General features: G+C 38.4%; 1 protein-coding gene and 1 long non-coding RNA gene across 2 annotated transcripts; both read right to left on the minus strand.

Annotated features, from left to right (window-relative positions):
- LOC125245466 lies at positions 1 to 9,794 on the minus strand. Its single transcript, XR_007179539.1, has 4 exons — positions 9,197 to 9,794; positions 7,017 to 7,081; positions 1,209 to 2,857; positions 1 to 665 (listed from the first exon to the last, which is right to left on the minus strand). It is a non-coding gene; the product is annotated as an uncharacterized LOC125245466 (long non-coding RNA).
- A 666-nt stretch (positions 9,795 to 10,460) lies between these two features.
- LOC125245454 (urokinase plasminogen activator surface receptor-like) lies at positions 10,461 to 12,690 on the minus strand. The gene is made up of 5 exons (XM_048156052.1): positions 12,583 to 12,690; positions 12,377 to 12,496; positions 12,040 to 12,171; positions 11,739 to 11,849; positions 10,461 to 11,525 (listed from the first exon to the last, which is right to left on the minus strand). The coding sequence occupies exons 1-5, from the start codon at positions 12,629 to 12,631 to the stop codon at positions 11,326 to 11,328; spliced, it is 612 nt and encodes a 203-aa protein (XP_048012009.1). The 5' UTR covers positions 12,632 to 12,690; the 3' UTR covers positions 10,461 to 11,325.
- Between the last annotated feature and the right edge of the window lie 234 nt (positions 12,691 to 12,924).

Raw genomic sequence — 12,924 nt, forward strand, 5'->3', positions numbered from 1 at the left:
CAATACTTTATTATGAAAGTATGCATGGTTGTACATTTATATATGCCACATGCAGTTATATATTAAATTGCAAACCATAAAAACACTGAAGCATTTTCATATTCATGACAGTGCTATGCAGATGAAAGGGAGAACCAGCAGAGTGTTCAGGACAAAGAGGCCAAAAAAAAAAAAAAAAAAAAAAAGAAAGAAAGAAAGTGCCATTACTGTCCTTCAGGAAAAGCATTGAATATCATGCAAGCTCTCACTAAAAAGGTCTATACATTTGATATGAACCAACCAAGGCTAGAATGTTGGCCATATTGCTTCCCTTAGTCTCATAAAAAACAGTGCATTTGATTTTCAGATCAACAAACTATCAGAGCTGACACAGACATCTCAGAAAGCACAGTTGTGAAAATTTCCCAGCCTTCATCCATAATGCACCATTTAACACTGCAGAGATTCTGGTTGTACTGGTAAAACTTTCTGAGTTTCAAACATAAGGGTAAACTCATTTAAACAAGCATTATTCAAACTTCAGCCAAAAGAAAGTCCAGCATTGAGGCTGTGCTGCTATTTTCAGTTGACGTCCCAGTGGAAGTAAATGGAGACTGGAGGGCTATTTGCTGGCTGTCAGTTAAAATGGATGTGGTGTCAGTCTCTCGTAAATGGTCGAAAACCTGCTTCAGAAATGAAATAGACTGACACTGTAAGATGCAGCAGTGCACTGGACCGAACTGCAAAACAACTCAAGAGAGTGAGAATTTAAAGTGTTGAGGTTTATTGAGTACAGGACATGTGTGGCTTCTGAAACTTCTTACATGATTCAAACATGGAGGTTTCCTCAAGATAAAACGGTAATACTTTACAATAAGGTCCCATGTTAGTTAATACATGAACTAATGTTTAACTAATGAACCTTATTGTAAAGTGTTACCTAATTTACATTTAACTGAGATTAGTAAAAATGTAAAGTGTTTTATTGTAAAATATGCAATTTACATTTTTGTAAAGTGTTACAGATAAAATGAACAACCACAGTTCTGCTGGCCTGGGATAAACAGGGAAATTATTACCTATAGATATGTAGACGGCAATGCACTTGTTGACATTCAGCACTAATCTTCACATAATCACGGTGCATTATACTATCACAGAATAATTTGCGATTGAAGAAAACATAATAGACACATGCTGTATGATGTCAGTTCCTAAATGCTGCATACCTCAAAATGTGGGTAAAGCGGAGTAATAGTGAAGTAGTGGACTTCAGAAAAGCCATCTTCAAGGACGAAGAGTGCAGGACCGCAGGCGATGTGCGTCACTCTAAAATCACTGCAGCTCACACACATTTGTCATATAGCCATGGGGCTCGATTTCCCCAGGGACGCCCCGAATGCCTCATCAAATGATGCGATGTTCCCTTTCATTGGATTTCTGTTGTGTACCTAAAAGCTCTGATGCCCATTCGTCTTGAAAATAACACCATCTCTCAGCCCTTGTGGGCATCGTGGCTGTCTGGCTCATTCATCCTGTCCTCCAGAACACATAGGCCACGAATAACTTCATAGCAGGGCCTGAAAAACCGTTCATACACACACACACACACACACACACACACATACGCGACTGGGCTCCACTGTGATTTACATTCAGCTGTTTCTTTTTCCATCAATGATGAGGAACGTGGCCATGATTATTTGTTTTAAACCCATTATGTTTGTCATTGTCATGATTAGTTATTCTGGAATATGATGGGAGACCTACCTTGTTTTGTTTTTTTGTTTTTTTAATGTATTTGGTTTTCAAAGGAAGCCAATATTCTGCCAAATATGTAATCTTGTGACTTGTGAACCTTTTGTCATAAAATAAAAGATACTGTGGATTTAAATTCAAACTGTAAATTCCACATTGTTTTATGTGCACAAATAAAAGATCCTTCATTGATTTACAGATTCTTTGTGAAACTTTTACACTGTGGGCTCCGTTCCAAAACATAATGAGCTGCCTACATCGGCAGCATGTTAAAGCACTGACATTAAGGCCGTTCCATAAGGTGATTTCTAATAATTGTTGCACATATTGCAACAAGCTCAGAGAAAACAACCGATTCAAAATCCAGAGCAAGAGAAATAGTTAATAATATTTCAGTTTAATTTATTCAGTATGGAAAAGGGTTGATAAAATAGATTAAACTAATTAAGAATATTTTACCTAAGGTTTGTGTAATGATTTAATTAATAATTTAATATTTAATAACAAACTACTATATTCAGGGCCATGCACAGACAATTTGGGAGGCAGTGCTTAAGAGAAAAAAGGGCACCCCTTTCATAATTATTTATAAAAAAATAAAGTTGCATACTGATGAACATCTTTTAATTATTTAAACTAATTAACACTATACACTATAGGTGTAAGGTTTAAATTCTGTTCTGTGGGCTGTTTATTTGCTTTTCTGCTTCCGTTTGGTTCTTGTGCTTTGTTTCTGTTTCCTAGGTTACTGACTATGCCCTTTGTTGTCATGGTAACTGATTGCTTTGTGCACCTGTTTCTTGTTCAGTTATTATCTCCTGTATATTTAAGCCCTTACTTACTGTCCAGTATTATCAGTATTATCTGCTTTGGTAAAGCTGTTATGTTGTTTTTCTCCAGTGGACTGTTTTCATGTTGGACTGCCTTCTTTGTTCTTGTCAACAGGTTATTAAAAAAGAAATTAAAGTTATGATGACTGTTATTATATCCACCTCACCCCTTCTTTGCCTTTGCCTCTCCTGCACATGACAACAGGGTTACCAATCAAATGGCTTTGTCATGGCTTTGTCGTAAAAGAGTTTGGGTGCTGATTGGCCTGCCTGCAGTCCAGATCTTTCACCTATAGAGAAAAATACATCAAATACAGCCACAAACTCTTCAGCAGATGGAAACCTATATCAGGCAAAAATGGGACCAAAATGGGACCAAGACCAAAACTCCAGAAACTCATAACCTCGATGCCCAGGTGTCTTCACACTGTTTTGAAAAGTAGAGGAGATGCTACACCATGGTAAACATGCAGGCATAGCAGGCATCAAATTTGAAATTAGCTAATTTTGTTGCATAAAATTGTAAAATTTCTCTGTTGTTAAAACATTCGTTATGTTATCTATGTTCTATTGTGACAACAGTTGGTGACAAACATGCAGAGACATTCATGCCTTCTATCACACCAGCTGCTTGCGATTGAATTCGTCTTACATAGCACTACGAACAAAGAGTGGCAGGCGGCAAAGTTTTTGCCACACAGTGCGACAGTTTTATCCAGCTTTATGCGGTGTATAAAGTTTTTAGCAAATCCAAACTCAGCTGACTCAGCAACAGTGCACTGAAAGACTGGCATAGGAGAAGCAAGCACAGGAAGGGCATTAGGAGGCAGGACTTCCTCACATGCAGTGCAGACATTAGGTCCCTTGCCATGAGTGGTGTCCCTTTGTCCACAATGAAAAACGTAGCAGGAACTGAGTGGTCATGTAGGGAAACATTCTCTGACAAACATCCACCCTTTGGAATTTGGGCTTTTGAATACATCACAAGCTTGGCTGTGGGTTGCGACAGCAGAACGTTACTGAAATGGCATGCATAAGTGCTGTAGGGCAGGATAGATACAGAAGACCCACTGCCAACCACCACATCCATCACACAAGTCTATGAGAAGTATATAGTCACTGTGATTGTAATGCTGGGAGTACAAGATGAATATTCAGTATACAGTACAGTAATTTCTGGCAATTCAACTTCACAAACCTCATGAGTATTTCAATGTGTGCATTCTTTATAATTTGTTCAGATTTGCATTTGTTGCATAGTAAAAGATGTTTTAGCAATTTTCAATCACGGAATATTTTAGTTCAACTTCCATGATCTCTAATCATCTATTTTATACAGGTACAGTCCTCTTATTTGACATTATGGAGGATTGTCCTAAGATACAGTAACTCTTTACATAAAGTTTCTCTGGAAATTAAAAAAAAAAATAATAATAATAAAAATGTTTTCCTCTTTTATTTAAGATTTAGTATTATTGTTTTAATTAGATGTTTCAATAATCTTTCTAATTCTAATAAAAATAATTATGTAATGAGCTATACAAGGCATATTTGTTAAATGAAAAATATATAGGGAACAAAATTACATTTAAAACAGGGTTAAAGCCCCGCTGATACAAATAACTTTGAGATTGTTACAGATATTAGCTCCGCTGCACACCCCTACTGAGAATGTTCAGAAATAACATTTTCATAACTTAATGGGAATTTTTTTGCTCAACATTTGCTGTGTAACTTTATTCCAGCATTTGTATCTTTAGATCAGATTATGAACCCAAACAAACTTCAACACCGGCCTAAAGACAGCTTTCTTTTAGCACACATTTAACACGTTGACTTTTTCTACTTTCTCATTCTGTTAGGTTGTAATATTGATCTATGAGCATGGTGATTGGACAGCAGGAGAAATTATGTCGAAGGTAGGGGCTGTTTTCTCCGGGGGGCCATTTTCCTCTACATCTGTAGATTACGGTCATACGCAGCTCCATCATAGGACCCGAGCTTTTTGGCCTGAAAGCCATAAGAGCCCAGAAAGAGAGGATGTAATTTTGAGAGAAACCTGATGGAAAACTCCTCAATTATTTTAGACTGCCAAGCAATAGGGGACATTTGGGACCATTTGGACTTAGCACATTAAAGAATTCATGAAATGAAACCATACCAGCCAGACATCACAATATGACTTTCATGCCTGAAGCTCTGCTCGTTGAGAGGGTCGGACTGCCAGTCCTGGTTTGTTGACATTGATCTATCCTTGAGTCTTTTGCTGCAGGACTTTAAGGCTAAACTTTGGTCTCTGAGCATTAAAGAAACAGCTATCGATATGAATCTTGTGGTAATGATTTTCTTGTCCCTGTTCATGTTACTCTGTAAATTGGCTATGTAGCCCCCCATGCTGGAAGTAGATGGGACGTCTCCAAATGTGGGAAAAATGTGCCTCTGAAAACTATTTGGCCTCCAGAAATCTGCTCTAACCACATTTGGAAAAGTTGTTTCTTTTAGATATTGCATCACTGGATTGTACATAAACACTAACATTCAAAAGTTTGAGGTCAGTAAGTTTTTTTTTTTTTTTTTTTTCTCTCAGCAAGGACACATTAAATTAATCAAAAGTGACAGAAAATATATTTATAATGTTAAAAATTATTTCTGTCTTAAGTAAATGCTGTTCATCTATTCATCAAAGAATAGTGGTTTCCAGAAAAATATGAAGCAGCACAACTGTTTTAAACATTGATAATAATAATAAACAATTCTTGAGCAGCAAATCAGCATATTAGAATGATTTCTGAAGGATCTCATGACACTGATGGCTGGAGTAATGATGCTGAAAATTCAGCTTTGCCATCATAGGAATAAACTGCATTTATATTTACATAAAAAATAACATTTTAAATTAGAATAATATTTCTTAATATTACTTGTTTTACTGTATTTTTGATCAAATAAATGCAGCTGTCACTATTATGTTCAGTTTAGTTTTATTCATGGACTAGTTTGTAATTCTTCAGTTTCTGTGTTCCTTTGTTTGATTTTCCCGCCACTAATCTGTTTCCATGGACACTAACTATCATCACAGCTGTTTGTCATTTAGCTCATCACCAATGTGTATTTAAGTTCCTGCTTTTCACTCAGTCTGTGTCTGGTCATGTTTATGTTATGGTTCTCTGCCTTTGTAGGATATTTTTTTCCTTTTGAATTAAACTTCGTATTTGAGTTTTATCTGTCTGACTCTTGTTTGTTTGCTACGCACACACCCTGAAAGTAGTGATGGGAAACTGAGGACCTTTCTGAAGCATTTGAGGCTTTCATCAAATTGTGCCGAAAATGGTTCATTAAGGCTGATTTATACTTCTGCGTCGGACCTACGCTGGAGCCTCTGCGCCGTAGGCTATGCGTCTGTCTTCATTTATACTTCTGCGTTGTTGCCCGTGTTGACGTGCATGCAGACCACTAGGAGGCAGTGTACGCGGTCATGTTGATGATCAAGGCAAAAGCTGAAGAAGCAGCAGCTTGTCATGTACGTTGTCAGAGAAGCTTACAAACAGAAATGGCAGAGAAGCAGCAAATAGGTAATGACTTTTGTTGCAGTTTGACTGTATGTGTTCCCTGAAACAGAGTGTATTTTCATTCATATGGAAGTTGAAAAAGCTCACTCTTCTCCTATTGCTCCACGCCAGTTTTTTGACCCGAGGGAGGGGTTCTAGCAGACCAATCAGAGTGCTTGCGGTCCGCGTAGAATTGACACGGTTGCGTTTTTTAAGAGGTGCACGTCAGGCTACGTCATATGCTATGCGTGGTACAAACAGCCTACGGCGTACACTCGACGAAGAAGTATAAATCAGCCTTTACTCGTAGCTTTTAACACAGTGCGCATTAGCGACATCTGGTGGTCAGACTTGTTCTCTCCACCATAAACCATTCTCCTCCATCTAACAAATCATTGCGGAGCAGATCTACAGTTTTAAAAATCATGTGACCAAACAAAGTGTCGGAAGTCTGTGACATATGGAATCACTCTTGTCTTGGATCAATACAGATCTATCTAATCTGATCTAATCTAATCTCATCTAAATTAATGTGTGACAATGAGACCACAACTTGTGTCATGTGTAGCCTGCAATGACCCCAGCAATAAAACATGATTAAATGCATTTTCCTTTCATGCATCAGATGAAGTGGAATTTTTTTTCAATCCAGCTGTCCCGACTTTCCGATACCGCATGACGTTCGAAGCTTCAAACGTCATCAATCATGTGGTATTGTCATTTTGGTATACAAGCATTGGTACAGTGTGTGATGCAATAGTCCTTTGAACAATAGTCCCGAACCAGAGCCCGTTTCATCTAATACGACCATGGAGGAATCGCGTGTGCCCCCTGCAGATGTTGAGGGTCAACCCACTGCAACGAGTGAGCCAGAGCCCAAGAAAGAGAGGACAGGACTCACCATCGTGCCGGACGTGGAACCCCAACATGAATCTGACCAGGGGAGTGATCCTGTGACACCAGCGGCTGAGGGAACAAAGACAAAAGACTGGCTGATTAACTTCAATAGGGACTTGTCAATTCTCATCCTATCCCATCTGGTATTTGAATCTTTATTGCTTACGAAGAACTTTAAGGACTCTGATTCATCAGTTATATGTGCCTGATTTCGACGCCGGGGAAATACATAAAGCAAATCTGCCTGTTACCTATATTGTAGTTATATAAAATATTACGTTTAAATCTGAGTAATCACTAAACACATGACTTTACCTCAAAATCCAACATTTTGACACAAAATGATAACTGCAAATCCATGTTTCTCTGCCTGGAGTCCAGCTGTTTCTGTGAATTGCAGTGATCCATTTGCTTCTTTTTTCTGTAGCTTTCAGCACTCCTTAAATATATACCTCAGATTTTGTGTCAAAGCTACACTGCGTTCCAAATTATTATGCAAGAGACAAATCAGTAAGATTTCTGTACAATAAACATTCAGATTTTAGTTTTTCTAAGAAAATGTTTGTTCGTTTATTTATCCATGTCTTTTTAGATAACTGGTATCAATCTCAGACAAAATAATTTTCCAGATCTATGGAAACCCTACTTAGAGGTTGTTCCACATTATTAAGCAAGTCACAGTTCTCATGCAATATGAGGAGGAAGAAAAATCTTTCTGAAGATGAAAAGCATGAAATGGTGCAATGTTGTGCAAAAGGCATGAAAACAACTAATATTGTGTGAGAACTGAATGGAGATTATCGAATTATCATAAGATTTGTGAGTGATTTAGAGCACAGCAGAACTCGGTCAGATAAAGGCTTATTAATGAAAGTTCCTATCAAAAAAAATAATTGTATTAAAAGGGCAGCTATAAAAAAGCCAGTGTTGAGCAGCAAACAGGTATCTGAAGCTGCTGGTGTCTCGGGAGTCTCAAGAAGCTCTCCATGCAGGCTGGCAGTTGTGCGTAAAGATGCATTTCAGCCACCCTAAACCAAACCTCACAAAGAGAAACATTTACAGTGGGTTTAGAAATACATGAAGACTCATTTTTAAATAGTTTTATTCACTGACTAATGCCGTACTACAATGGATGGTCTAAATGGATGGATTTCTGGATGGTTGGTGAATGGCCACCACGTTCCAACAAGACTGCGACGTCAGCAAGGAGCTGGTGGGTGATGATTTGGGCTGGAATACTGGGAAGTGAGATGGAGGGTATTAAAATGACTTTTGCAAGATATATGGAGTTTATAACTGGCCATTTTCAGCTATGATATAAAAAGGAGGATAGTGCATAGTACAATGCACTATTGTACAATGCACTATGCACTATCCCATGCTGCAAAAAAAACACCACAGCAATAAAACTGTTTGAAAATGTATTTCTACAGCCACTGTAAATGTTTCTCTTTGTTAGGTTTGGTTAGTGGTGTCTAAAATGCATCTTTACGCACAACTGCCACAACCTGCATGGAGAGCTTCTTGAGACTCCAGAGACACCAGCAGCTTCAAATACCTGTTTGCTGCTCAACACTGGCTTTTTTATAGCTGCCCTTTTAATACAATTATTTTTTTTGATAGGAACTTTCATTAATAAGCCTTTATCTGACCGAGTTCTGCTGTGCTCTAAATCACTCACAAATCTTATGATAATTCGATAATCTCCATTCAGTTTCACACAATATTAGTTGTTTTCATGCCTTTTGCACAACATTGCACCATTTCATGCTTTTCATCTTCAGAAAGATCTTTCTTCCTCCCCATATTGCATGAGAACTGTGACTTGCTTAATAATGTGGAACAACCTCTAAGTAGGGTTTCCATAGATCTGGCAAATTATTTTGTCTGAGATTGATACCTGTTATCTAATAAGACATGGATAAATAAACAAACAAACATTTTCTTAGAAAAACTAAAATCTGAATGTTTATTGTACAGAAATCTTACTGATATGTCAATTGCATAATAATTTGGAACGCAGTGTATTTGTACAGTCAATCGCAAAGCTCATTCCCGTTTTGGATAAGTTTTGTGCGTTTTTCGCTGCATTCACGCTAATAACCAATGCTGCCTGACTGTCTTTGTGCCACTCAGTGGGCGTAACCGCAGTCGTAACGGTCGACGGTGATGTCACGTGCATACCCTCTATTCAGGTGCTCTGGTTCCACCTCTGACGCTCGTCACAACTGCTCCCAGGTCTCCAGAACCTGCGCTCAGCTCCATCACCCTCCGTCTGTGCCTATGGATCCATCGGCCTCATCTCTATCGGTCAGCCCCCAGATGTTGACAGCCACACCATCTACATCTCGGCTCCTCCCTCCCTTGACTCCACTGTGGAATGTGGGAAGCTCTGGGTCTGTGTCATCAGACATTCTACATCTTTGGGTTTCGTTGTTGTTCCTCGGTCACCCCTCCTCAGACTGACTACCATCTCTTTGACATCCCCTGTTACCATCTCTTCCCCACTCCTTCGTTCACCTCCTAAGCCACCTCCATCAGTTACGACGCAAGGTTGTGCTTTGCCGGAGGGAGGCAATGTGTCACCATTATGTTCAGTTTAGTTTTATTCTCTGGACGTTAAGTTTGTATTTCTTCAGTTCCTGTGTTTCTTTTTTCCCACCACTAATCTGTTTCCATGGACACTAACTTTCATCACAGCTGTTTGTCATGTACGTAGCTCATCACCAATGTGTATTTAAGTTCCTGTTCACTTACCCTGCGTCTCAATCAGCTCCCTAGCTTCCTAGGTTGTGAATCAGTATATCGTAAATGTATGTGGCCAACTCTGAACTAGAGAGCTGATTGAGAGGGAGCTCTTTGTCTGGTCACGTTTACATTATGGTGTGTTTCTCTGACATTGTTGGATTACTTTGCCTCTTTGGATTAAACTTTGTATTGGATTTTTATCCGTCTGACTCTTCATCTGTTTGTTTGCTACAATCACACACCTTGAAAGTGTGACAGAAGCCTTGGTGAGCAGATGAGACTTTGAAAAACATTTTAACCCTTTGAGTGGTATGGTCCCACATATGGGATTTAGAATGTTCAGCGACGTCACATAACTGCCAGATTCAAACTGTGCTTTCGCACTTTGGCTGCAAGATGGACGCGCTCAGCTCTTGTCATATATCACAGCTGTGCAGTCTTTTCAGTCACATAATGTTTCTTTTAAGGTTTCAGACATTTAAATATGCATAAGCACCAGTAAAACAATATTTTATAAAATACACACTGATGGCAGACATCAGGGGAAGCAGCAATAACGATCCATTCAAATATAATTTGCCGACATTTATTCATATCAGACACACTTAATGAGGTTATTAACCACATTTAACAGTACATTAGCAACATGCTAACAAAACATTTAGAAAGACAATTTACAAATATCACTAAAAATATCATGTTATCATGGATCATGTCAGTTATTATTGCTCCATCTGCCATTTTTCACTATTGTCCTTGCTTGCATGCTTCACAATACCAGCAGAACATCTGATGATTCGGCTGAGGTCCAAATGACAGTCATCAGTGAAAACTGGAGATTCACCCGTAGTCAAAAGCAAAATTTGTCGGACTGCGGCGTGACTACAGAAATTTAAATCTACAGGTAATGCTAATATACTCTAAATACGCATAGTCACGCAATGCTGATGTTGTTAACATTAACAATTTGAGAACAAAGTATAACAATAATAATAATTTGAACAGTTTGATGTGATCCAAGCTAAGTGATCATTAGATTTAATCAACATTGGCAGAGCAGTTTACTGTAATGTTTTTCTTTCCCTCACTTGGCCAGAACAAAAGTGGCAGACATGTTACTTACTTGTTCAGATGTTATTTTCCAGTGAAAATTCTTCTGTTGGTCATACTTCAAGACTAAAATGAAGTACAGTATCCACACCGGTGTGTGACTGACAGTAAACATTAGATTCATCAGAACTGAGGAGTCGTGCTGATGCACAACTCACGTAAAGACAATAATTACGCATATAACTGCAATTGCAGGTTTCAAACAGAGATGGCGACAAAGAGGCAAAACTTACGGACTGCAGCTTTAACTAAGGCCCAGTCCTGGCTTAAACGGATGGTTTCGTGAGAATCACCCAAATAGAGAGTATGAAATCATTTATTTATGCAATAAAATAATTTTATTATTGCAATATATTTTTCTGACTAAAAAAAAAAAAAAAAAAATCACATCAGGACACCCAAGGTAGTACAAAGAAACACAAGCTCTATTTTGAGAATGTAAAGATCTTGTGGATTCAGTGCAGCAGGAAGTAGGAGAGCAGAGAACAGCAGAGGAACAGGAAGCTGTGGGTGACACTCTGAGCACCGTTACACAGGTTCCCCTCACAACACGCGATGCCCTCAACATTAGGAACATTAGGAACCAACGCTGTGGCATCACAAATAAATTTAGAGACACAGCCTTTTACAACAGCTGATTGGCCTCCATAATTCCCTGTTGAAAGTAAAGAAAAAGAAAACAAAGGTTAGTCTAAGCTATTGGCATATGGCCTGGGCAAATTATGCTGAACGTTGTTTCAACTGAGGGTGCCCCCCATAGCATATGGCCCTGGGTATGACTTAGTAAGCCACTGGTCTGTATCATATGTTTAAAATGAAAGATGATTAAACAAAACAAACCCAAAAAAATTCTATTCCACATTCTCACCTGTTGCTGCAATGCAGCGATCTTCACTCCCTGTACAGCTCAATACTTTTGAGCAGCTCTTGTCATCACAAGTGTAACATGTCTTTCCATTGGGGACAGTAGTGCTGGGATCTACAGGAAGAAAACAGGTATTACTGTGTCTTATTTTCTGTATAAGCAACACACCTTTAGCCGCTCCATTTAAATCAGTTCAAGACAGACAAGCCACACCTTCTATTTCACTTCCCGATTGAATGACCTTGGAAGTAAAATGAGTGTTGACTTTAAAGAAGATTTGCACATGATGAGTGAAGTTCAATACCTGGAGCATCTTTGACGTTACACAGTTCAGTGTTACAGCAGGAAACAGATGTCTTTATGATGCCGAAGTTCATGGACAGACTTGAACAGTCGGGAGCACAATCTTTAACAATCACTTTTGTACTAATGTCACCTAAAATATGATAGGTACAAGAAAGACCAGTTTAACTATAAATGTCACAATTTAGCAGTTTTCTCACAAACTAATTTTGAAATACAAATCATAATCTAGATTATTCTGTGACTGAAAACAGCAGTTCTGTCGCAGCACCAGGAAATAATATCAGCATCTTCAGTCAAAGATAACAGTACATTTGAATAATTCATTCATGACTTACCAACTTGTGTTACTGCAAATGAACTGATGCACTTGGAAAATCCACTGGGACATGTTTTTAACTTCTGAGTTGCACAAGAACCCGTGGAACTGAAACACTCATAACAGTTGAGAGAGTGTCCTGTAATCAAACAGAGAGACCCTGAGAGAGATCCAGTGATCTGTATTTGTGCTCAGTAACATTACAAACACTGTTTGACTTTGTACCTGCAGTGAACAGAACGAACAGAAGAAAAACTGACAGGTGCAGATCCATCACTGATCAGGAGGAGAATGAAACAATGTGCCTGTTTCAGTGCTCATTTTATAGCTTATCAGATGGGAGGGCCTTCATGAGGAAATGAAACAGAAACTTCACCTTAAATAATTTACCTGCCAGTTGATGATTAAATTACAGTAAAATATGGAAACTACAAGGAATGTATACTCTAGTCTACTTCAAAAGTGATATAGTTCACCCATAATGAAAATTATGCCATCATTTACTCACCCTCATATCGTTCAAAACCTTTTTTTCTTTTTTCTTTTATGGAACACAAATGAAAAGTG

The sequence above is a fragment of the Megalobrama amblycephala genome, linkage group LG14 (genome assembly GCF_018812025.1).
Source record: "Megalobrama amblycephala isolate DHTTF-2021 linkage group LG14, ASM1881202v1, whole genome shotgun sequence".
Taxonomy (NCBI): domain Eukaryota; kingdom Metazoa; phylum Chordata; class Actinopteri; order Cypriniformes; family Xenocyprididae; genus Megalobrama; species Megalobrama amblycephala.

Bases quoted from the DNA above. Each gene is read 5' to 3' on its own strand.
- LOC125245454 (XM_048156052.1), bottom strand. From the start codon at position 12,631: ATGGATCTGCACCTGTCAGTTTTTCTTCTGTTCGTTCTGTTCACTGCA. The intron at 12,497-12,582 runs GTACAAAGTCAA...GTTTGATTACAG, and splicing joins GTTCGTTCTGTTCACTGCAG to GACACTCTCTCAACTGTTAT. The intron at 11,526-11,738 runs GTGAGAATGTGG...TACTTTCAACAG, and splicing joins TCGCTGCATTGCAGCAACAG to GGAATTATGGAGGCCAATCA.